We start from the raw sequence: 26,440 nt of genomic DNA, 5'->3' as shown, positions 1-26,440 counted from the left end.
TGTCTCCTCTCTGTCTCCTCTCTCTCTCTGTCTCTTCTCTCTCTCTGTGTCTCTTTCTCTTCTCTCTCTTTGTGTCTCTGTCTCCTCTCTCTCCCTGTGTCTCTGTCTCCTCGCTCTCCCTGTGTCTTGTCTCCTCTCTCTCCCTGTGTCTCTATCTCCTCTCTCTCTCTCTCTCTCTGTTTCCTCTCTCTCTCTCTGTCTCTGTTTCCTCTCTCTCTCTCTATCTCTGTCTCCTCTCTCTCCCTGTGTCTCTGTCTCTTCTCTCTCTTTGTGTCTCTCTCTGATATGTCCTTACTATATAGTATAAATGCACATGAGGCCCATACTTGAGAGAAGGTCACTCTGTGACCAGTTACCTTTATTACCAAGACCTCAAGTGATGAAGGTGGATGGAGCTTCCCCTTTTATACCTGAAAATCCAGGTTAGGAGTGTCTCCCACAAGTTCACCCCCTTGTGGTCAATGTTCTCAAGGTGTACAACTTAGGTCAGTTTATACATAGATTACAATGACAGTTGAATACATGACATCACCTCCCCCCCAAAGTCTTATTGGGATCACAGGTTAGTCTCTCTGGTGGTGTACGCTCCCTTGTAGAATGCCTGAGTTGGGGCTCCGGTTGTTGGGCGCCTGAGTGTCTGCTGTTTGCGGTGCCTCAGGCCTGTCCGGACTGCCCACAATGACTGGGCTCTCCTCCACTTGCTTCCGGTGTTCGGTCACCTGTGATGGAGTGAACTCTACATCGTGCTCTTCCTCTGCTTCTTCTATGGGGTTGCTGAACTTCATTTTAGTTTGATCCACGTGTTTGTGGCAGATTAACTACCAAAACCCTATTCCCCTCTTTGGCAATCACGGTGCCTGCAAGCCATTTGGGCCCTACAGCGTAATTAAGGACAAAAACAGGGTCATTGACATCAATACATTGCGCCCTCGCATTCTTGTCATGGTAGTCACATTGTGACTGACGCCTGCTCTCAACAATTTCTTTCATAATAGGGTGTATAAGGGATAACTTGGTTTTGAGCATCCTTTTCATTAGCAGCTCTGCAGGTGGAACCCCTGTGAGCGAGTGTGGTCGGGATCTATTGGCCAACAGGAGGCTTGATAAGCGGCTTTTCAGGGAACCCCCTTGGATTCTGAGCATCTCCTGTTTGATTATCTGCACTGCTCGTTCCGCCTGGCCGTTTGAGGCCGACTTGAACGGTGCCGTTCTGACATGGTTGATTCCATTGCCTGCCATGAAGTCCTGGAATTCAGTGCCTGTGAAGCACAGGCCATTGTTGCTGACCAAGACATCCGGTAGACCATGGGCGGCGAACATTGCCCGTAGACTTTCTACTGTGGCAGAGGATGTGCTTGAATTGAGAATGTCACACTCAATCCATTTGGAGTAGGCGTCTACTACAACCAAAAACATTTTTCCCATGAAAGGACCTGCGTAGTCCACATGGATGCGAGACCATGGATTGGCGGGCCAGGACCTGGGGCTAAGGAGGGCTTCCCTGGGTGTGTTGCCCAGCTGAGCACACGTATTGCATCTGCGAACACAAAGTTCCAAGTCTGCATCTATCCCTGGCCACCAAACATGTGACCTGGAAATTGCCTTCACCATGACAATGCCCGGGTGCTCATTGTGAAGTTCTCTGATAAACACCTCTCTGCCCATATGCGGCATTACTACTCAGTTTCCCCACAATAGACAATCGGCCTGAATCGAGAGTTCATCCCATGAAACGGTTTAAATTCCTCAGGGCATGCCCCGTACGTGACTGCCCAGTCCCCATTCAGGACACATTTCTTAACTAAAGACAGTAGCGGATCTTTATTTGTCCAGACTTTAATCTGACAGGTGAGCCTTCGCTTTCGAAAGCTTCAACGGCCATGACCATCTCAGCATCATGCTCCGTTCCCCCTCAGTGGTGGCTAGTGGGAGCCTGCTGAGTGCATCGGCGCAGTTTTCAGTGCCCGGTCTGTGCCGAATTATGTAGTCATAGGCGGCTAACGTGAGTGCCCACCTCTGTATGCGGGCCGATGCATTCGCATTTATGGCCTTGTTGTCGGCCAAAAGGGATATTAGGGGTTTGTGATCTGTCTCCAGCTCAAATTTCCTGCCAAACAGGTACTGGTGCATTTTTTTTTACTGCATATACACATGCTAGTGCTTCCTTTTCTACCATCCCGTGGCCCCTTTCTGCCTGGGACAGACTTCTGGAGGCATAAGCTACCGTCTGTAACTGACCATTGGCCTTCACATGCTGCAACACACTCCCGACCCCATAGGACAACGCATTGCACGTTAAAACAAGTTTCTTACATGGGTCATATAATGTTCATAGTTTGTTAGAGCACGCAATTTGTTATGCTCCATCAAAAGCCCTTTCCTGGCTCTCCCCCCAGACCCAATCGCGACCTTTGCGTAGGAGCACGTGTAGCGGCTCTAACAGCGTGCTCAATTTGGGAAGAAAGTTACCAAAATAGTTCAGGTGCCCCAGGAACGAACGCAGCTCCATCATGTTACGGTGTCTGTGTGCTCTCTGGATCGCTTCTGTTTTGGACGCAGTAGGTCTGATCCCGTCTGCTGCTACCCTCCTTCCCAGGAATTCTACCTCTGGAGCTAAGAAGATGCACTTTGCCTTTTTCAGTCGCAGCCCTACCCGGTCCAGTCTGCATAGCACCTCCTCCAGGTTGTGGAGGTGTTCTTCAGTAGCGCGACCCGTGATGAGAATGTCATCTTGAAAAATCACCGTCCTTGGAATCAATTTCAGGAGGCTTTTCATATTTCGCTGAAAGATTGCGGCGGCCGAACGAATCCCGAACGGACATCTGTTATACTCAAAACAACCCCTTGTGTGTCGTGATGGTGGTCAACTTCTTCGACTCAGTCGCCAGCTCCGGGGTCATGTAAGCTGAGGTCAGGTCCAATTTTGAAAAAAGTTGGCCACCGGATAGGGTCGCAAATAAGGTCCTCCGCTCTCGTTAGCGGGTACTGGTCTTGGAGTGACACCCGATTGATGATGGCCTTGTAATTGCCACATATCCTGACCGACCCATCCGCCTTCAGCACCGGTACGATCGGGCTTGCCCAGTCACTGAATTCAACTGGCGAGATAATGCCTTCCCTCAGCAGGTAGTCCAATTCGCATTCTATCTTTTCCCGCATCACGTACGGCACCGCTCTGGCCTTGTGGTGTACTGGCCTGGAGTCCGGGTTTATGTGAATCACTACCTTGGCCCCCATGAAAGTGCCGATTCCGGGTTGAAATAATGAGTCAAATTTGTCCAGAACCTGTGAGCATGATACCCGCTCCACAGAAGAAATTGCATTGACATCGCCCCATTTCCAGTTCATGACAGCAAGCCAACTGCTCCCCAGTAGTGCGGGACCGTCCCCCGGGACAATCCAGACTGGCAACCTCTTCTCTGAATCTTTGTGGGTCATGACTATCGTGGCGCTGCCTAGCACCGGAATGATCTCCTTTGTATATGTCCATAGCTGTACGTCAATCGGCAATAATTTTAGCCTCCTGGCCTTGGACACCCACAACCTTTCGAACAGTTTGATACTCATCCGGGAATGGCTGGCCCCCGTGTCTAGCTCCATTAATACTGGGATGCCATTGAGGAGCACTTTCATCATTATCGGTGGCGTCATGGTATATGAACTGTATATGTGCTCCACATGAACTCGCTGAACTTTAGCTTCCAGCGATTTCCCCCAGTATTCATTTGGCCTTGTCGGGCTTACATCGGGCCCGTCCTCCTCGTACATCAACTTGGCTGCAGGCTTCCTGCACATACACGCCAAGTGACCGCTGACGTTGCAGTTTCTGCAGGTATATTGCTGATACCTGCAAGCTCTGGCTGGGTGTTTGCCTCCACATCTCCAGCATGAGCTGGAGGCCCCGTTGTTGGAAACAAAATATCCATTACCAGTCGATCGTCTCTGTAACTGTCCTTAAGCGCATCATTAACACGTGTTGATGGTCTCATTACTGCCGTATTGTCCATTGCGATGGCATGAATCGCCGTTCAGCTAGCCATTGTCTCTGTTGAATTCCCCCTTTGGGTTCGACTACATGCTGGGGCATGTCCGATTGTCCTTGTCTGCTGAGAGAACTGTGTGCCACGTTAACAATGTTGACTCCCTGGTCGTTTGCTGCATTTGAGCCAGGATTTTTGTCATACATCATTCTAGTCTCTTCCTTCCCTGAGATAAATGTCTGGGCTATCAGAGCCGCCACTTCCAAGATCAAGTCTTTGGTCTCAATCAGTTTCCTGAAAACCCCAGCGTGCCCAATGCCCTCAATAAAAAAAGTCTCGCAGCATCGCCATGCATCTGGGAACTTACATAGGCTCGCCAGTCGGTGGAGGTCTGCCACGAAGTCTGGAACGCTTTGCCTTTCTTGCCGCCGGTGCATGTAAAACCGGTGTCTCGCCATGTGCATGCTGCTCGCCAGTTTAAGGTATTCCCCGATCAACTTACTGAGCTCTTCGAACGTCTTGTCCGCAGGCTTTTCCTGCGCTAGAAAGTCCTTCATCAGGGAATATGTTCTGGATCCACAAACTGTCAGGAGATGAGCCCTGTGTTTGTCGGCCGAATCCTGTCCCTACCATTCCTTAGTAACAAAACTTTGCTGTAGTCTCTCAATAAAGTCGTCCCAATCATCACCAACACAGTACCTCTCTTCTGTGCTGCTAGTGCCATGCTCGCGTGGTTTAAATCCCAGTTTCTCGTCGCCAATGATATGTCCTTCCTATACAGTATAAATGCACACGAGGCCCATACTTGAGAGAAGGTCACTCTGTGACCAGTTACCTTTATTCCTTAGTACTCAAGTGATGAAGGTGGGTGGAGCTTCCCCTTTTATACCTGAAAGTCCAGGTTAGGAGTGTCTCCCACAAGTTCACCCCCTTTTGGTCAATGTTCTCAAGGTGTACAACTTAGGTCAGCTTATATATGGGTTACAATGATCGTTGAATACATGACAGTCTCCCCTCTCTCGCTCTCTTTCTCTTAAACTCTCTTTCTGTGTCTCTGTGTCCTCTCTCGCATTGCGCCGACTTTGTGCGCTGGAAACGGTGCCGAAAATCTTACTCACGATTCTGGCCGCTCTGCTGTATGTCCCAGGTCCTGGCACGACTCTCCTCATTCCAAAAAAAACGGAGCAACTCCAGGGGACGTTTCTAACCGCTTCCCCACCACTGAGGTTAAACTGACTGGCCTGTAGTTGCTGGGTTTACCCTCAAACCCTTTATTCCACACTGGATCCAGCCCTGCTTTGGTCCTCACTGGGCTGGAAACACACCGATCAAGAAAGTTCAAGAAAGAATATTAAAGATTATGGGCTGATCTAATTGACGTGTTGAAGATAATGAAAGTATCTGATAGGATAGATAGAGAGAAACTATTTCCTCTGGCGGTGTAGTCCAGCACAAAGGGGGCATAACTTTTAAACTTAGAGTTAGGCCGTGATGTCAGGAAGCATTTCTTCACACACAGGGTCATGGAAATCTTAAATTCTGTCCCCCAAAAAGCGAGATGAATTGAAAATGTTGAAACTGAGATTGATCGATTGTTGTTAGGCCAGGATATTGAGGGATATGGAACCAGGTCAGGTAAATGTGGTTAAGATACAAATCAGCCATGATCTCACTGAATGGCAGAACAGGCTCAGGGGTGCTGAGTGGCCTACTCCTGCTCCTATGTTCTCTCTGTGTATCTCTCTGTCTTTCTGTACATCTGTCTGTCTCTGGGTGAGAATTTGCACTGGTTCACTGCCCGGTTTCTCGACGGTATTCGCCATTTTGGCCAAGAACCGGATCGGCGAAGAATTCCCCAGCCGAGGCACACCGGCGGTTTTGAAGTCCCGCTGGGGAGCGGACCGCCGGTGCGCACCGTGCACAGATCACCCTGGCGCAATCTTTGGCCGAGCGGGGACCCACCCTCGAGGATCAGTGGAGCTGGGTGGCCGGTCTGCAAGAAAAAGCTAAGTGATTGGTTTTTTACTATTTATTTTCAAAATCTCTTGGGGTGTGTTGAACATGTTTTTTTGATTTTTTTTTTAGTTAGGATTTTTGAAAAATTACTTTTATTCCTTTACTCATGTGAGGCCCAACCTGCAGCCTCGGAGTAAATTTTTATAGATTTTTAAATGTATTGGCCATTTTGTTTAGGCATCACCCAATCTAGCTGAAATTGCACGTTTTCGCCTAGATTGGGGGTGCAAGGCCCATATTTTTTGCTGGGCGGATTTAAAAAAAAAAATTTCGGGAATTTTAGCGTTTTTTTGGGCGGCAATCGGGCGCTGGCGGGCTTTGGGGAAATTCTAGCCCCAAGTCTCTCTCGCTCTGCCTGTGTACCTTTTCATCAATGCCACTTTCTGCTTCACATTTTCATAATCTTTACATTTTCTAAGTATCATCAACATGTCCAGGAGATCATGGGAGTGTGCAGTTTCCTGATGTGTGTTCTCAATATACGCCAGGATTGGGCACAATACACTTTTTATCCAATTATTCCATACAAAATATAAAGGTTGAGTTTCCTCAGGCTTTCTCCCACTCCATTGTTGTAGCTTCAGCGTAGGTCTGGCATAAACCTAGTTTACGCAAGTAAAGGGATTTACGGCCAGAGATACCGTGGCAGAACGGGACAAACCCTAAGGAAATTCAACCCCAGAACCTTAGAATGGACTGCTGAGAAAGGGATGTGCTTTTAGGGTTTCCAAGTTGAGAATTTGGACAGCTGGGTTTGTTGTGTAAGAAGTAGGTTTGATTTCCACACTGCTGAAATACTTTTCAAATTCCTTCAGAAAAACGTAATATTTAGAAACTGTTGCCTGTGCATTACGCTACTGAAAGCCTGCCGTGTGCTCTTCCTTTACTATAGACTAACTGGTTTCAATTTCTTGCCCAGGTATTGTGGTGGATGACATCGCTTCCATCTTTGAGGAGCATCGTATCTGCCAGAACATTAATCTCCACCAGTGCCTACAGATAGTGGGGAGCTGTGGCATCTACGTGGAAGATGAGAAAAGATTCCTCTTCCATAACGTACTTGTCGGAGAGCAGGCTGAAGCCCGTTTCAAGATCATCAACGTGGGCAAAGTATCCTGTGATGTGGTGGTGTCTGTCAAACCATTTTCTAACAAGGTAAAGACAGGTTGTAACTCAACAAGTATGGTTATTGTACAAACTCATTCATAGACCAGCGCAGTACAGCTTCCTGGTTCAGGAGCGATTCTCACTATAAGTGGTTAGGATGTGGAACTCGCTACTACATGGAGCGGTTGAGCCAAATAACATAGATGCTTTGAAGGGGAAGCTAGAGGAAGAAAGGAATAGAAGGAAAAGTTGATGGGGTGAGATGAAGAGGAGGGTGGGAGGAGGCTTGTGTGGAGCAGAAACACCGACATAGACCAGTTGGGGCGATTGGCCTGTTTCTGTGCTGTAACATTCTATGTAAGTATTGTTTTTTGAAGTCAAATGATTATAACAATTGTGATAACGACACCTTGTTTACAGCTACAACATTTTTTTGCGTGAAGTATTTATATTTAAAGAAAACAAGACTTCCATTTATATAGCGTGTTTCACGACCTCAGGATGTCCCAAAGCGCTTTACAGTCAATAAAGTACTTTTGAGGTGTGGTCACTGTTGTAATGTAAGAAATGTGGTTGCAAATTTGGGCACAGCAAGGTCCATAAACATCAATTTGATAACTGACTAGATAATCTATTTTAGGTGTTGGCTGAGGAATAAATATTGTCCAGGACACCGAGAAGTCCCCGAATAGTGGCGTAGGATCTTTTACCAGACAGGACTTCGGTTTAACGTCTCAGCTGAAAGACATCTGATATCACAGTGTGCCTCAGTACTGCACTGGAGTGTCAGCCTGGATTGTTTGATGACCTAATCAAGGAAACTGAGTGGGGTAGTTAATGACTGGGATCTTCTGCCTGCCCACCCTCCCACCAAACCCAGGGGCGGAGAATTGCTCCACAGTAACGCAGCCGAGTTCCTCGGCCATTGACTTTCCTGCCAGTGACCATTTATGTGCAGCCACATTTCAGTAATGCACTGTCTAGCACCTGTCCTATTGTGTGTTTGTTCCCGGTATCCAGTGTCGGGGAAAGAGGGATTTTACTGTGAAAGCAGGCATGGCTAATCACAGAGCAAAGGCTTGCGCAGACCGGGCGCTGGGATTCGGTATCTCTGCCGCCATCACAGAGGCTTTTGGAGCTGCCTGTTTGACAGGTCTCCGAGGTCAGCTGCAGAAAACCTCTTCCCTGCGAACCAACTGTGCCCCTCGCCACCAATACCTTAATAACCCTAAAGCCAGATGATCAACCAGGGTGAGGGGCAACTCCATGTGGTGAGCGTGCAGTCCTACCACGTACAGAGATTTCAGGCAAGTACAACGTCTGGACCAGTGAGACCTTATTATATGTTAAGAGGACATTCGGAAAGCGGGTGACATACTAGCTGTAGTATTATGGAGAGGCGAGAGAGTGTGATGGAGGTGTGGCGAATGAGCGTACGGGGCCCAGAATAGCTGAGGGCCCAGGAGCAGCACGGGCCAGCCCACACTGCGATATGTGTGCGCACTAGGTCTGTGCAGCAGAGCTGGTCTACAGCCGTCCTGGTTAACCCGTGCCACTGGATAAAGGTGTAGCTCTGTGCAATGGTCACCAAACATTTAAAAAAATCCACACACAGGCATCTTCTACCCCCTCAACTGGAGTTCAGTACTGGAACATCGGGTCCTTCATTAAAACATCTGTGAACTCATGTGGAAGCCAGTCATCCTCGTTCGAATGACCGCCTATGATGATGATGATGATGAGTATTTATAGAATCTTACAGCACAGAAGGAGGCCATTCGGCCCATCATACCTGTGCCGACACTCTGAAAGCGCTACCAATTAGTTCCACTCCCCTGCTCTTTTCTCCATAGCCCTGAAAATGTTTCCTTGTCAGTGGCAAAATATCAACCAAGGGTTTGAGTGCTGCTGGTACAACTTGACCTCCCTTTCAGGGAGCCAGCTGGTTATAGTTAAAGGGTTGGGCTCCCACTGGGTCCACTTGTATCGGCCAATTGTCTCCGTCCTTGGGCAACAAGTTGTGGTAGTGCAGCATTCCAATGGGAGGAGGTGCAGCAAAAAGAAATTCCGCAGCATTATGTAACGCCCAATACAACGTGCTCCTAATTGAGGAGCATGGGTTTCAAAATTCGAGCTCAATGCCCCTGGGTGAGTGAAGTAAAAGCCAACCAGGATTGCTGCTGCTGATCATTGTTCAGTGACTCCTGATTAGGGCAGGAGGGGATGCCCTGTGATGCCCTTTATGGTAGAATAGCCTGCCAGCACTCACTGTTGCAGCTCACACCTTAAGACTGGCCTGCAAACCTTTCCCTCATATAAAGGGCCTTCAACTGGACTTACGCTTCCACTGCATTTAGGGTTAGGGTTAGCTGAGCACCACACTGATGTGAACATCAGGAAATTTCATACACGTCTAAGTGATGTCACCAGTGATGACAAACTTGACAGGCATTTCTGGTGCCTCCGACAAAATTAAATCGAGTGCCAAGTGGATGCAAATCTTGGCAATAATCTTGGACTGTTTACCCTCCCCGATGGGAACTGTCACGGCCTCTGGAACAGTCAGTAAGATGCGGTGATCATTTATCCAGTGTTTCTGTTGTCATTAATGTATCCTTGGCAGTGGGAACTTCATTTGCACCACTTCCAGCAAAGTACTTTTCCTCACATGGACATAGCACAATTGCAACTAGATTCAATATGTTTAGAGCAACATAGAATCATAGAGATTTACAGCACAGAACGAGCCCATCCTGCCTGTGCTGGCTGATAGTAGGAGCAGGCTGTGCTTAGTCCCACATCCCTGCGTTTTGCCCATAACTCTGCAAGTTCCTCATCCTCCAGTACCTGTCCAACTCCCTTATTTATGGAATCAGCTTCCACCACCGTTTCAGCTCGAACGTTCCAGGTCCCGGCAACTCAGAGAAAATTCTCCTCAGCTCCCCTCTAGATTTTTTGCCAATGACTTTATATCTTGACCTCTGATTATTGAACCATTCGGCAGAGGGAATAGTTTTTTTCTCTTTACTCTACTTTAGATCACCTCTTAACCTTCACTGTTCCCAAAGGAGAATAGTCCTAACTTTTCCAACCTTACCTCAAAACTGAAATCCCTCATCCTGGTAAATTTCCTCTGTACCCTTTCATGGAATCATAGAATAGTACGGCACAGAAGGAGGCCATTCGGTCCATCGAGTCTGCGCCAGCTCTTTCGAAGAGCAATCCAGCTAGTCCCACTCCCCGCTCCTCCCCCATATCGCTGCAACTTTTTCTCTTTCAAGTATTTATCCAATTCCCTTTTGAAACCTACTATTGAATCTGTATCCACTGCCCTATCAGGAAGTGCATTCCAAATCCTAACCAAACTTTTCCTCAATTCACCTCTGGTTCTTTTGCTAATCACCTTAATTCTGATCTCCCTCATTATCGACCCTTCAATCATTGGAAACAATTTCTCTATTTACTCTATCTAAACTCTTCATGATTTTAAACACCTCTGTCAAATCTCCTTAGGAAGGATATACTTGCATTGGAGGCTGTTCAGAGAAGATTCACTAGGTTAACTTATGAAGATAGGTTGAGTAAGTTGGGCCTATACTCATTGGAGTTCAGAAGAATGAGAGGTGATCATATCAAAACTTATAAGATAATGAGGGGGCTCGACAAGGTAGATGCAGAGAGGATATTTCCACTCAAAAGGGAAACTAAAACTGGGGGACATAGTCTCAGAATAAGGGGCCGTCCATTTAAAACTGAGATGAGGAAAAATTTATTCTCTCAGAGCGTTGTAAATCTGTGGAATTCTCTGCCCCAGAGAGCTGTGGAGGCTGGGTCATTGAATATATTTAAGGTGGAGATAGACAGATTTTTGAGCGATAAGGGAGTAAAGGGTTATGGGGAGCAGGCAGGAAAGTGGAGCTGAGCCCATGATCAGATCAGCCATGATATTAAATGGCGGAGCAGGCTCGAGGGGCCAGGTGACCTACTCCTGCTCCTATTTCTTATGTTCTTATGTTCTCTTAGCCTTCTCTGCTCCAAGAAGAACAACCTCAGCTTCTCTAGTCTATCCACATAACGGTAATCCTTCAACCTTGGAACCATTCTCGCAAATCTCTTTTGTACCCTCTCCAAAGCCTTCATGTCCTTCCTAAAGTGTGGTGCCCAGAATTGGACACAATGCTCCAATTGGGGCCGATCTAGTGTTTTATATAGAATTAGCGTAACTTCCTGGCTTTTGTACTCTATGCTTATATTTGTAAAGCCCAGGATTCCATATGCTTTATTAATTGCTTTGTTAACCTGTGCTGCCACCTTCAAAGATTTGTGCTCAAACACCTCCAGGTCTCTCTGTTTTTGCGCCCCTTTAAAATTGTACCATTCAGTGTGTATGGGTCTCTCCTCATTCTTCCTACCAAAATGTATCACTTCGCACTTTTCTGCGGTAAATTTCATTCCACCTGCCTGTCAATATCTTCTTGAAGTCTATTACTATCTTCCTCACTGTTTAGTACACTTCCAAATTTTCTGTCATCTTCAAATTTTGAAGTTGTGACCTCTACCCCGAAGTTTAAGTTATTACTACATATCAAAAACAGCAGTGGCCATAGGCAATGTTCCCTCTAATTTCGTTTGGCGTCACACGGCCCCTTTAAGAGACTGTGCATGCATTCAAAATACCGGCTGCACGGGTTCCCTGCAGTGCTGCCTGGCCATTACAGGGAACCACAGGGAAGATTGGTCCTAGTACTGGACCTTGGCGAATCCCACTCTATACCTCCCTCCAGTCTGAAAAAACAGCCATTCACCTCAACTCTCTCTTTTCTATCCCTTAACCAATTTTGTTTCCATGCTGCTATAGGCTTCAATTACACTAACAATCCTTATATGTGGTACTTTATCACAAGGTACCTTCTCAGGCCTTTACATCTTTCCTGAAGCGCTGTGCCCAGAATTGTCCACAATACTCCAGCTGAGGTCTAACCAGTGATTTATAACGTTCTCGTATGATCTCTTTGCTTCTATATTCTATGTCTCTATTTATAAACCCAAGTAACCCATATATATATATATATATTTTTATTCATTCATGAGATGTGGTCATTGTTGGCAAGGCCAGTATTTATTGCTCATCCATAATTTCCCTTGAGAAGATGGTGGGTGAGCAGCCGCCTTAAACCGCTGCAGTCCGTGTGGTGAAGGTACTCCCACAGTGCTGTTAGGGAGAGAGTTCTAGGATTATGACCCAGTGCTGATGAAGGAACAACGATATATTTCCAAGTCAGGATGGTGTGTGAGTTGGAGGGGAATGTGGAGGTGGTGGTGTTCCCATGCGCCTGCTGCCCTTGTCCTTCTAGGTGATAGAGGTCACGGGTTTGGGAGGTGCTACCAAAGAAGTCTTGGTGATTTGCTGCAGTACATCTTGTAAACGGTACGCACTGCAGCCATGATGCGCCGGTGATGGAGGGAGTGAATGTTGAAGGTGGTGGATGGGGTGAAAGTCAAGCGGGCTGCTTTGTCCTGGATGGTGTCAAGCTTCTTGAGTGTTGTTGGAGCTGCACTCATCCAGGCAAGTGGAGAGTATTCCATCACACTCCTGACTTGTGCCTTGCAAATCATGGAAAAGCTTTGGAGAGTCAGGAGGTGAGTCACTTGCCACAGAATACCCAGCCTTTGACCTGCTCTTTATGTGGCTGGTCCAGTTAAGTTTTTGGACAATAGTGACCCCCAGGGTATTGCTGGTGGGGGATTTGGCGATGGTAATGTTGTTGAATGTCAGCGGTGGTGGTTAGACTCTCGCTTGTTAGAGATGGTCATTCTGTGGCTCAAATGTAACTTTTTTAACTACCTAATCAACTTGCACTGCCACCTTTAATGATTTGTGTGTATGATTACCAAGGTCTCTATGTTCATCTACATTTTTCAAAATCATGCCATTTATCGTCTATTGTCGTTCCACAATATTCTTTCCAAAGTGCATTACTTTCTCACTTCTCCGTATTGAACTCCATCTGCCATTCTGCTGCCCAGTTCACCATCCTCCCTATGATATCCTGAAGTCTGCAACTATCCTCATCACTATCCACTACATTGCCAAGTTTTGTGTCATCTGCAAACTCTTAGAATGCTGCTCCCTGCACCCACGTCTAGGCTGTCTATAAAAATTGAAACGAGCAATGAACTCAAAACTTACCCATGGGGAACAACTGCAAACCACCTCCCAGTTTGAAAACCATCCATCCACCATCACCCTCTCCTTCCTGTCACTGAGCCAATTCTGTACATGTTCCACCACTTTCCCCTTAATTCCATGGGCTTCCATCTTCTTAACATGCTTCCTGTGTGGCGCTTTGTCAAATGCCTTCCAAAAGTCTATGGGGGAGAAATTGGCCTCCTTTGCGCCGCCCGTTGGCGCCTCCCGGGGGCGCTAACGAGACGCTATCGGCTCTGCGACCGGGCGGGTGAGAGTACCGACGCCCGCGAACTTGCCGTGGAGGTTTGCGGCAGCAGTAACCCCTGGCGCCACAATCTCCTGCGCCCTGGAGATCGTCACGTCATCCGGCTACGCAGCACCGTGGATGTGAACTTCGGTTCCGCCCCCTGTAGCATCGCCGGGCATCAACACCGGCAGTTGCAGGAGGCGTTGTGAGCTCGGCCGGCCGTTTGGGGAATGGTGTTTAAAGGTAATGCCGTTTGGATAAGTAAAACATTTATTTTGACCCCACCACAAACTCCGTTCCCTAGTCAGCAACTCCATCACTCTCCCTGGCAACTGTCTGAGGCTGAACAAGACTGTCATATTTGACCCCGAGATGAGTGACAACAATATCCGCAGCATTGCTATGACGCCTATTTTCACTTCCGTAACATTGCCCAACTCCGCCCCTGTCTCAGCTCATCTACTGCTGAAACTCTCATCCATGGCTTTGTTACCTCTAGACTTGACTATTCCAGCGCACTCCTGCCAGCCTCCCATGTTCTACCCTCTGTAAACTCTGCTGTCCATGTCCTAACTCGCACCAAGTTCCGTTCACCCATCACCTCTGTGCTCGCTGACCTACATTGGTCCATGAGGGTCCTGACGTTCCAGTTCCCGAACTTCATACTGAAGGGTGGAAGATGCTTGTGCGTGAGTTCTTTTAACGTGGGGTAGCTGTTGCACACCGGCTACCACATGGGCTTAGCCGAGCGAGGTCTTGGTCCAGTGGCAAGGCGGTCCAAGACGACTGGAGACCAGGCACCGCTGTATGAGCCTAGTTGCCTACGGCGAGATGCGAGTTGTAAACTTGGCGCTGGGCAGCGCCCTTCGGTGAGATGGTAAGTGACCCGAGGCCTGGCTGGGGGCAGGCATTGGGAAGATCCGAGGTCCATTTTGTAGAAGGAGGACACCCTCCTCTGAACACCCTACATTGGAACGCGGTTAAGCAACGCCTCGATTTAAAAATTCTCATTGGCATTTTCAAATCCCTCCACGGCCTCGCCCCTGCCTTTCTCTGTAATCTTGTCGAGCCCTGTAATTTCCTCGAGCCCTACAACCCTCCAAGATATCTGCGCTACTCCAATTCTGGTCTCTTGAGCATCCCCGGCTTTATTCACTCCACCATTGGCAACCATGCCATCAGCTGCCAAAGCCCTAAGCACTGGAATTCCCTCCCTTAACCTCTGCCTCTCCATTTCTCTTTCCTCTTTCAAGACGCTCATTAAAACCTACCTCTTTGACCATGCTTTTGGTCATCTGCCCGAATATCTCCTTATGTGGCTCAGTGTAAAATTTTGTTTGATAACATTCCTAGGAATTGCCTTAAACTACAGAAGGCGCAACATAAATACAAGTTGTTGTTGAAGGTGTGGAGTGCGCCGGCTGACATAGAGCCGCAGGTTGCAAGGATGGCTCAGGGACCGAGTGAGAGGGCGCACAGGTTCTGGGACGCAGCACTGGAGATCCTGCTGAAGGAGGTCCAGAGGAGGAATATCTTGTACCAGCAGGAGGGAAGGAGTCCTCCTCGATCAACTTTCCCCTTCTCCTGCAGCAGCTAGTACTGCTCTGCCTGGCCTCATATATCCTCCTCCCATTCCTCCTGCAGTTGAAAGGGGACTTACGGCATAATGCCAATGACCAATCACTCCATTTATCCTAGTGACTGCTATAAGTTGTCCAATAAGCTAGAGTAGCACAGCACTTGCGCTCTTAGGTGAAAGCCTCAATGAATTTCAACAATAATTGTTGATAGCGTGTTGGTGAAGTCTTGACAAAGAGTCCCAGAAAGTCTCTCGGTGTGTTTCAAAAGTCCTCTTCAAACCTCCAACAGCAAGTGAACAATAAAAGGTGATGTACCTTTATGTAGCTTGTTCACTCCCAATCAGCTGGTCACTGTGAGGAAAGGGCGTTACGTCAAGCACGAGCCACTAAAATGCCATGCAACCTCATTAATGAACGCTGGCAGGCAATTTAAGCTGCTTAATGATCCACCGGGTGGCTGTTTCTAGCACAAGCTTCAATTCCTTTACTAAGATGGCATCTAGCGCTACATGTGGGCTAAACCCGCGGTTCACCTTAAGACCATATCTTGGCCATCTTGGAGGCTCTTGAATTCCGAAAGTAACCAGAGAAAATCATCCCCTCTATGTTTATAAAATGTTTTAGGGTTCAATTTAATGTTAATCTTTTCTCGTAACCTCTCTTTGTCTCCTGTATTAGAATTCTTTATTGAGATGGAGAGTGACACAGTTAATTCAGAGACTAGGGTCCTGAACTTAAGGAAAGATAACTTTGATGTGAATTGGCTAGGATAGACTGGCAAATGACACTTAAAGGGTTGACGGTGGATAGGCAATGGCAAACATTTAAAGATCACATGGATGAACATCAACAATTGTACATCCCTGTCTGGAGTAAAAATAAAACGGGGAAGGTGGCTCAAGCGTGGCTAATAAGGGAAATTAGGGATAGTGTTAAATCCAAGGAAGAGGCATATAAATTGGCCACAAAGAGCAGCAAACCTGAGGACTGGGAGAAATTTAGAATTCAGCAGAGGAGGACAAAGGGTTTACTTAGGAGGGGAAAATAGAGTATGAGAGGAAGCTTGCAGGGAACATAAAAACTGACTGCAAAAGCTTCTATAGATATGTGAAGAGAAAAAGGTTAGTGAAGACAAACGTAGGTCCCTGGCAGTCAGAATCAGGTGAATTTATAATGGGGAACAAAGAAATGGCAGACCAATTGAACAAATACATTGATTCTGTCTTCACTAAGGAGGACACAGATAACCACCTGTAAATACTAGGGGTCTGAAGGTTTAGCGAGAAGGAGGAACTGAAGGGAATCCTTATTAGTCAGGAAATTATGTTAGAAAATTGATGGGATTGAAGGCTGATAAATCCCCAGGACCTGATAGGCTGCATCCCAGAGTACTTAAGGAAGTGGCCCTAGAAATAGTGGATGCATTGGTGATCATTTTCCAACATTCTATTGACTCTGGATCAGTTTCTATAGACTGGAGGGTAGTTAATGTAACACCACTTTTTTTTAAAAAAGGAGGAAGAGAGAAAACAGGAAATTATAGACTGGTTAGCCTGACATCGGTGGTGGGGAAAATATTGGCATCAATTATTAAAGATGAAATAGCAGAGCATTTGGAAAGCAGTGACAGGATCGGTCCAAGTCAACATGGATTTATTAAAGGGAAATCATGCTTGACAAATCTTCTAGAATTTTTTGAGGATGTAACTAGTAGAGTGGACAAGGGAGAACCAGTGGATGTGGTGTATTTGGACTTTCAAAAGGCTTTTGACAAGGTCCTACACAAGAGATTAGTGTGAAAAATTAAAGCACATGGTATTGGGGGTAATGTACTGACGTGGATAGAGAATTGGTTGGCAGACAGGAAGCAGAGAGTCAGAATAAATGGGTCCTTTTCAGAATGGCAGGCAGTGACTAGTGGGGTGCCGCAGGTTTCAGTGCTGGGTCCCCAGCTATTTACAATATACATTAATGATTTAGATGAAGGAATTGAATGTAATATCTCCAAGTTTGCAGATGACACTAAGCAGGGTGGCAGTGTGAGCTGTGAAGAGGATGCTAAGATGCTGCAGGGTGACTTGGACAGGTTAGGTGAGTGGGCAAATGCATGGCAGATGCAGTATAATGTAGATAAATGTTAGGTTATCCACTTTGGTGGCAAAAACAGGAATGCAGAATATTATCTGAATGGTGACAGATTAAGAAAAGAGGAGGTGCAACGAGACCTGGGTGTCATGATACATCAGTCATTGAAAGTTGGCAAGCAGATACAGCAAGCGATGAAGAAGGCAAATGGCATGTTGGCCTTCATAGCTAGAGGATTTGAGTATAGGAGCAGGGAGGTCTTACTGCAGTTGTAGGGCCTTGGTGAGGCCTCACCTGGAATATTGTGTTCGGTTTTGGTCTCCTAATCTGAGAAGGACGTTCTTGCTATTGAGGGAGTACAGCGAAGGTTCACCAGACTGATTCCAGGGATGGCAGGATTGACATATGAGGAGAGACTGGATCAACTGGGCTTGTATTCACTGGAGTTCAGAAGAATGAGAGGGGATCTCAGAGAAACATATAAGATTCTGACGGGATTAGACAGGTTGGAGGCAGGAAGAATGTTCCCGATGTTGGGGAAGTCTAGAACCATGGGTCACAGTCTAAGGATAAGGGTTAAGCCATTTAGGACCGAAATGAGGAGAAACTTCTTCACTCAGAGAGTTGTTAACCTGTGGATTACCGCAGAAAGTTGTTGATGCCAGTTCATTGGATATATTCAAAAGGGAGTTAGATATGGTCCTCACGGCTAAAGGGATCAGGGGGTATGGAGAGAAAGCAGGAAAGGGGTACTGAGGTTGAATGATCAGCCATGATCTTATTGAATGGTGGTGCAGGCTCGAAGGACCGAATGGCTTACTCCAGCACCTAATTTCTATGTTTCTATGTTTCTTCAATTCCCTCCTGCACTTTCCATAATCTTCCTGGTTATTGACTGAATCTTGTTCCTGACATTTGTCATTAGCCTCCTTTTATCTATCTTATTTTTTACTTTTATTTCCTTTGTCTTCCAGGATGCAGTACCTTCAGATGTTCTGCCTTTTTCCTTCAAGGGAATATGCCTAGTTTGTCCCTGAACTATTTCTTCCCTAACTGCCTTCCATTGCTCTGTTACTGCTTTCCCCTCCAATCTCCCTGTGCGAGGTCCCTTCTTAACTCACTGAAATTAGTTCTTCCTCAGTTGAACATTTTTCCTTTCGATATTTTCTGGTCTCTTTCCAAAATTACTCCAAACTACATTATGTTGTGGTCACTGTTAGCTAGATGATCTCCTACTGTAAAACACTCCAATTGCCTGACTTCATGTCCCAGAACCCGATCCAGCAGTGCTTCCTTCCTTGTTGGACTGTAATTTTACATTTCACCCAGTCCATTTTAGGGCAACTAAAGTCTCCTAATATTACTACTCCAATTTTGTTACACGCCTTTGAAATTTTCCGACAAATTTGCTTGTCTATCTTTTTCTCACTGTTTAAAGCTCTACAAAAAATCTCCCAGTAATCTCCCTCTGTTCCTCAATTTAAGCCAAATAGAATCAGACCTAGAACCATCTGTTATGTCCTTTCAATTTAGAATTGTAATATCATCTTTAATCAACACTGCCCGCCCCCATTCTTTTTCCTTCTACATCATTCCTGAATACTTGGTAACCAGAAGATTAAGAATCCATTCCTGGCCTTGTTTGAGCCATGTCTCTGTTAATGCAAGCACGTCATAATTGCATGTGGCAACTTGTGCCTGCAGCTCACCAGCCTTATTAGTTACACTACGGAAATTGACATACTTACAATTTAATACCTCCTTCATCACATTTGCTATTTTCCTCAATCTGGTCCCTGCAATTTTTAGGATATTTCTAATTGACTGCTGTTTGTATATCTCTGTTCTCTGATCTAATCTCTGCTCTCTCCTGGTTCCTCTCCCTCTGCCAAGTTAGTTTAAACCCTTCCCCACAATACTGGCTAACCTCTCAGTGAGAACATTGGTCCTGGCTTTCTTCAGGTGTAACCCATCCATCGTGTACAGGTGCCCATTCTCCCAGAATCCATCCCAATGCCCCAAGAATTTGAAATCCTTCCTCCTGCATCACTTCTCCAGCCACGCATTTACCTGCACTAGCTTCCTGTTTCCATATTCACTAGAACGTGGAACTGGGATTAATCCTGAGATACCTACCTTTTGAAGTCCTGTTTTTTAATCTTTCTCCTGGAACTCTGGTGAAGGACATAGGTAAAAAAAGGGATGAGGTCCTACGAGACGAATTTAAGGAGCTAGGAGCTAAATTAAAAAGTAGGACCTCAAAAGTAGTAATCTCGGGATTGCTACCAGTGCCCCGTGCTAGTCAGAGTAGGAATCGCAGGATAGCGCAGATAAATACGTGGCTTGAGCAGTGGTGCAGCAGGGAGGGATTCAAATTCCTGGGGCATTGGAACAGGTTCTGGGGGAGGTGGGACCAGTACAAACCGGACGGTCTGCACCTGGACAGGACCGGAACCAATGTCCTAGGGGGAGTGTTTGCTAGTGCTGTTGGGGAGGAGTTAAACTAATATAGCAGGGGGATGGGAACCAATGCAGGGAGACAGCGGGAAACAGAAAGGAGACAAAAGCAAAAGACAGAAAGGAGATGAGTAAAAGTGGAGGGCAGAGAAACCCAAGGCAAAAAACAAAAAGGGCCACTGAATATAAAGGGGCTGCAGGAGGGGTCAAAACTAAAAATCATGGTTTAAAAACTAGGATTAAAACACTCTACCTAAACGCATGCAGCATTCGAAATAAAGTAAATGAGTTGACGGCACAAATCATTACAAATGGGTACGATTTGGTGGCCATTACAGAAACATGGTTGCAGGGTGGCCAAGACTGGGAATTAAACATACAGGGGTATCTGACGATTCAGAAAGATAGACAAGAAGGGAAAGGAGGTGGGGACGCTCTGTTAATAAAGGATGATATCAGGGCAGTTGTGAGAGAGGATATTGTCTCGAATGAACAAAATGTTGAATCATTGTGGGTGGAGCTTAGAGATAGTAAGGGGAAAAAGTCACTGGTGGGCGTATTTTATAGGCCTCCAAATAATAACTTCACGGTGGGGCGGGCAATAATCAAGGGAATAATAGAGGCATGTGAAAAAGGAACGGCAGTAGTCATGGGGGATTTTAACCTACATATCGATTGGTCAACTCAAATCGCACGGGGTAGCCTGGAGGAGGAATTCATAGAATGCATACGGGATTGTTTCTTAGAACAGTATGTTACAGAACCTACAAGGGAGCAAGCTATCTTAGATCTGGTCCTGTGTAATGAGACAGGAAAAATAAACGATCTCCTGGTAAAAGATCCTCTCGGAATGAGTGATCACAGTATGGTTGAATTTGTAATACAGATTGAGGGTGAGGAAGTTGTGTCAGAAACAAGCGTACTATGCTTAAACAAAGGGGACTACAGTGGGATGAGGGCAGAGTTGGCTAAAGTAGACTGGAAACACAGACTAAACGGTGGCACATTTGAGGAACAGTGGAGGACTTTTAAGGAACTCTTTCATAGTGTGCAACAAAAATATATTCCAGTGAAAAAGAAGGGCGGTAAGAGAAGGGATAACCAGCCGTGGAAAACCAAGGAGAGTATCAAATTAAAAACCAATGCGTATAAGGTGGCCAAGGTTAGTGGGAAACTAGAAGATTGGGAACATTTTAAACATCAGCAAAGAATGACTAAGAAAGCTATAAAGAAAGGAAAGATAGATTACGAAGCTAAACTTGCGCAAAACATAAAAATAGATAGTAAAAGCTTTTACAGATATATAAAACGGAAAGTGTGACTAAAGTAAATGTTGGTCCCTTAGAAGATGAGAAGGGGGATTTAATAATGGGAAATGTGGAAATGGCTGAGACCTTAAACAATTATTTTGCTTCGGTCTTCACAGTGGAAGACACAAAAACCATGCCAAAAATTGCCGGAGATGAGGGGGTTACCTTATGATGATAGATTGAGTAGATTGGGTCTTTACTCGTTGGAGTTCAGAAGGATGAGGGGTGATCTTATAGAAACATTTAAAATAATGAAAGGGATAGACAAGATAGAGGCAGAGAGGTTGTTTCCACTGGTCGGGGAGACTAGAACTAGGGGGCACAGCCTCAAAATACTGGGGAGCCAATTTAAAACCGAGTTGAGAAGGAATTTCTTCTCCCAGAGGGTTGTGAATCTGTGGAATTCTCTGCCCAAGGAAGCAGTTGAGGCTAGCTCATTGAATGTATTCAAGTCACAGATAGATAGATTTTTAACCAATAAGGGAATTAAGGGTTACGGGGAGCGGGCGGGTAAGGGAGCTGAGTCCACGGCCAGATCAGCCATGATCTTATTGAATGGCGGAGCAGGCTCGAGGGGCTAGATGGCCTACTCCTGTTCCTAATTCTTATGTTCTAATGACCTCAACACTTTTTCTACCTATGACATTGATTCCAATATGGACTACGACTTATTTCTGTTTCCCTTCCCCTTGCAGAATGTCCTGCACCCACTCAGAGATATCTTTTACCTTGACATAGGAAGGCAAACTATCATTTGGAAATCACGTTTGTAGTTACAGAAACACCTGTCTTTGCCCCTATTAAATCCCCTATGACTACTGCATTTCTACTCTTTCTTTTCCGTCTGTGTGCAGTCGAATTTCCCGTCGTGCCGGGGATTTGACTCTAAGGAGTCGTCACCCTACCCAGTATCCAAAAAGGACAGACCCACCAGAGCTGGAAACGCAGTGGTATACAGTCTGGAGGGAGTGGTCCTGAGAGTCCTCAATATTGACTCTGGACCCCATGCAGTCTCATGGCATCAGTTAAATATGGGCATGGAAACCTGCTGATTACAACCAGCTGTCCTCCCTCAGGAAAATGCTGGAATCCATTATTCAGGATGTGGTAACAGGGCACTTAGAAAATCATAATATGATTAGGCAGAGTCAACATGGTTTTATGAAAGGGAAATTGTGTTCAACAAATTTATTGGAGTTTTTTGAGGATGTATCTAGTAGGGTAGACAAAGGGGCACCAGTGGATGTAGTATATTTGAATTTCCAAAAGACAGGCGATAAGGTGCCACATAAAAGGTTGCTATGCAAGATTATGGCTGTGGGTACTACACTAGCATGGATAGAAGATTGGTTAATGGACAGAAAACAGATAGTAGGGATAAACAGGTCATTTTTAGGTTGGCAGGCTGTAACTAGTGGGCTGCTGCAAGGATCAATGCTTGGGCTTCAGCTATTTACAATCTATATTAATGACCTACATAAAGGAACCGAATGCAATGTATCCAAGTTTGCTGATGATACAAAGCTATGTGGGTAAGTAAGCTATGGGGAGGACACAAAGAGCCTGCAATGAGATATAGACAGACTGAGTGAGTGGGCAGTAAGATGGCAGGTGGAGTATAATGTGGGGAAGTGTGAGGTTATTCACTTTGGTCGAAAGAATAGAAAAACAGAATATTTTTTGAATGGTGAGAAACTATAAAATGTTGGTGCTCAGAGGGATTTATGTGTCCTCGTGCGGGAAACACCGAGTTAACAGAGACAGCAAGCAATTAGGAAGGCTAATGGCATGTTGGCCTTTATTGCAAGGGGGTTGGAGTACAAGAGCAAGGAAGTCTTACTACAAGAGACCACACCTGGAGTACTGTGCACAGTTTGGGTCTCCTTATCTGAGATAGGACATACTTGCCTTAGAGTCAGTGCAATGAAGATTCACTAGATTGATCCCAGGGATGAGGGGGTTGCCCTATGTGGGCCTATACACTCTGGAGTATAGAAGAATGAGAGGTGATCTCATTGAAACATATACAATCCAGAAGAGGATTGATAGGGTAGATGCTGAGAGGTTGTTTCCCCTGGCTGGAGAGTCTAAAACTAGGGTAAGTCTCAGGATAAGGAGTCAGCCATTCAAGACTGAGATGAGGAGGAATTTCTTCACTCAGAGTTGTAAATCTTTGGAATTCTCTACCCCAGAGGGCTGTGGATGCTGAGTATATTCAAGGCTGAGATAGATAGATTTTTGGACTCTAGGGGAATCAAGGGACATGGAAATCGGGCGGGAAAGTGGAGTTGAGGCCAAAGACCAGCCATGATCTTATTGAATGATGGAGCAGGCTCGAAGGGTCATATGGCCTACTCCTGCTTCTAATTCTTATGTTGTATTGTCAGCTGATGAATCAGTACTCCTCCATGTTGAACAGCAGTTGGAAAAAGCACTGAGGGTAGCAAGGGCACAGAACGTACTCTGGGTAGGGGACTTCAATATCTATCACCAAGGCTAGCTCCGTAGCAGCAGTACTGACCGAGCTGTCCAAGTCCTGAAGGACATGGCTACCAGACTGGGCCTGTGGCAGAACGAACACGAGGAAAATACCTAGCTCACCTCGTCCTCACCAATCTACCTGTCGCAAATGCATGTGTCCATGACAGTTTGGTAGAAGTGACCACAGCACAGACCCATCTTCACACTGAGAACACTCCCAATCATGTTGTGTGGCACTAACACCGTGCTAAATAGGATAGATTCAGAACATGAGGCGCTATGGGCCATCAGCAGCAGCAGAATTGTATTCCACCACAATCTGTAATCTCATGGCCCTGCATATCCCTCACTCTACTGTTACCAGCAAGCCAGGGGACCAATGCCTGGTTTGCTAGCGATGCCCACATCCCGTGAATGAGTAAATATATATTTTTTAATGTTTACACCAATGCTCCATGTACCATGTGCTACACCGAGCATTCATACATCATGTTTACAGCGAAGGGTTCATTACTCAAATTGCTGTGCTCCCCATTGGTGTTCGTCAGTTTTCATGCTGCACAATGTTAGTCACAGTGCAGCTGTTGAGTGTTTTAAAAAGCTGACCTCCATCCTGCCAGATTAAGGCCTACTCAAGTAAGAGATGTAATTCCAGACGAGTAACCCAAATAATTGCAATGCGACAAAAGTTAATTGGACATGCAGCCTACTGATTTGGCAATGTGGGAGTAGATTTGCGTCTGTCCTGCCTCGATGTAAAGTAATGTCTGAGCCGAGTGCAGAGGTAAATCGGCCAGACTGCACACATACCCATAATGGAGTGTGCCCATTTTAATCTCCTTTTAAGTGAACAGTGAAGCGGAGTTCCTGTCTCGTTCCCCCCGCCCCCCCACCACCGACCCCACCTGATTGTCTTCACTCTGTGCCCACACCATGCTCTGTGCCCACTCCATGCCCACACCCTGCCCTGTGCCCACACCCTGCCCTGTGCCCACACCCTGCCCTGTGCCCACACTGTGCTTTGTGCCCACCCCATGCCCACACCGCGCGGTGTGCCCATGCCCTGTGTCCACACCGTGCCCATGCCGTGCCCTGTGCCCACACCATGTCCACACCGTTCCCAGTGCCCACACCATGCCCGGTGCCCACACCATGCCCTATGCCACACTGCTCTGTGCCCACACTGCTCTGTGCCTACACCGTGCCCACACCGTGCTCTGTGCCCACACCATGCCCACACCGTGCTCTGTGCCCACACCGTGCTCTGTGCCCACACCGTGCTCTGTGCCCACACCCTGCCACGTGCCCACACCATGCCCACGCTATGCCCTGTGCCCACACTGTGCCCGGTGCCCACACCATGCCACACCATGCTCTGTGCCCACACTGTGCTCTGTGCCCACACCATGTTCTGTGCCCACACCGTGACCACACTGTGCTCTGTGCCCACACCGTGACTACACTGTGCTCTGTGACTACACTGTGCTCTGTGCCCACACCGTGCCCACACTGCTCTGTGCCCACACCGTGCCCACACTGTGCTCTGTGCCCACACTTTGCCTTGTGCCCACACCCTGCCCTGTGCCCACACCCTGCCCTGTGACCAGCCCATGCCCTGTGCCCACACCGTGCCCTGTGCCCACACCATGCCCACACCATTCTCTGTGCCCACATCGTTCTCTGTGCCCACACCCTGCTCCTCACTTTATGTGCAGGCCGTGCTTACCGCCTGAGCCATCCAGATAAAAATCTAGCTCTTGGTGTTTTAGCTCCAGCTGCTTGTCTGCCGTGGTAAACAGGACGTTCCCCACAAATGCGGTTGCGTGCTGCAGTGAGTTGATGGAAACATTACCAGCTGATGTCAAATCACCCTTAACCGTTCTGTTCTACGCATCTTAAATTTATTGTGTGTTTTTTATTTGAAAAGAAAGTTGATGTTTAAACCTAAAGGTTAGAGTCAAAATAGGGCATGGTGGGGGCGAAATTCCCCTGTTGTGTACGTCCTGTTAGCACCTCCGGCGGGGGCACTACCGGGGCACGGAGATGTTTTCGCCCTGGGGTGGGGGATGGGGCACGACCAGTTCCCGCAAAATTGCGCGGGAGTTAGCGGGGGTGCGAATGCAGTAGCGCCACGCCTTGCTGGTAACGCCCCTGGCCACTGCGCCTCTGACGATGACATCATTACCGTGCGTGCTGACCATTTTTCACCCTGTGGCGGCCCCTTTCAGCCCTGCAGCGGAAATTGGGCAGCGTCCCCATGAGGCAATGCACCCGCCAGCCCCGTACAACGTCAACTGGGCCGCTCACGCATTGCGGGGCGAAGGTCAAAGGTGAGATGCGCTGTACCACGCTGCCATTTTCCCCGACTCACCAGTCATACTGCTGCCGAGCGAAGCCGCAGGGTCCAGGCCGCAATCGTGCAGCCCGGTACTCCGCTTCGGTGCCAGTCTGCGGCCACGGCATCCCTCATCCCCAGCGGCCCAGCGGAGGCCACCAAAAGGGCCTGCAGAGCTCACAGCGTTCCCTGCCCTTTAACAGAAGGGGAGGGGCGCTGAAACGTGTCTGTGATGCGCCCGGATAGCGCCTCCGATCCCGCTCCGAGAGGAAGTGGAGCGCGTGATATTGGGTGACCTCAATTTCTCTTCCGGGGCGGGACTTCTGCAACAGGTGCAGGATGTCCGGCCCCGGAGTGGTTACCGCCTCCAACTGGGAGGATAGCCAATTTCGGCCCACTAATATCTGCAGTTGCCAGTATTGACGCTAATTTTTGATCCACCTTTGGTTTTTTTTGTTCTCCAGGCCGCAGCTCGCATCGTTGATATTTTTGATGTGGAGCCCACCCGGATGAACATCACCAGCTATGCCCACAAATTTGCTGTGGTGCGGTTTACTCCTCCGACATTGCAGAACTATCAGTGCATATTCGAAGCTTCAGTGGAATCTGCACCCGGGTACATCATTGCTCTATAGAAATGATATGGTTATCT

General features: G+C 47.1%; 1 protein-coding gene across 1 annotated transcript in view; it reads left to right on the top strand.

Moving 5' to 3' along the window:
* Window positions 1–26,440, top strand: part of hydin (HYDIN axonemal central pair apparatus protein) — a 1,725,340-nt gene that overhangs the window by 1,215,131 nt on the left and 483,769 nt on the right. The window contains 2 exon segments of the mRNA XM_070897728.1: window positions 6,916–7,151; window positions 26,253–26,404. Coding sequence (XP_070753829.1) covers window positions 6,916–7,151; window positions 26,253–26,404 — 388 coding nt within the window.

The sequence above is a fragment of the Pristiophorus japonicus genome, chromosome 13, assembly GCF_044704955.1.
Source record: "Pristiophorus japonicus isolate sPriJap1 chromosome 13, sPriJap1.hap1, whole genome shotgun sequence".
Classification (NCBI taxonomy): domain Eukaryota; kingdom Metazoa; phylum Chordata; class Chondrichthyes; family Pristiophoridae; genus Pristiophorus; species Pristiophorus japonicus.
This window is presented reverse-complemented; position numbering and strand designations above follow the sequence as displayed.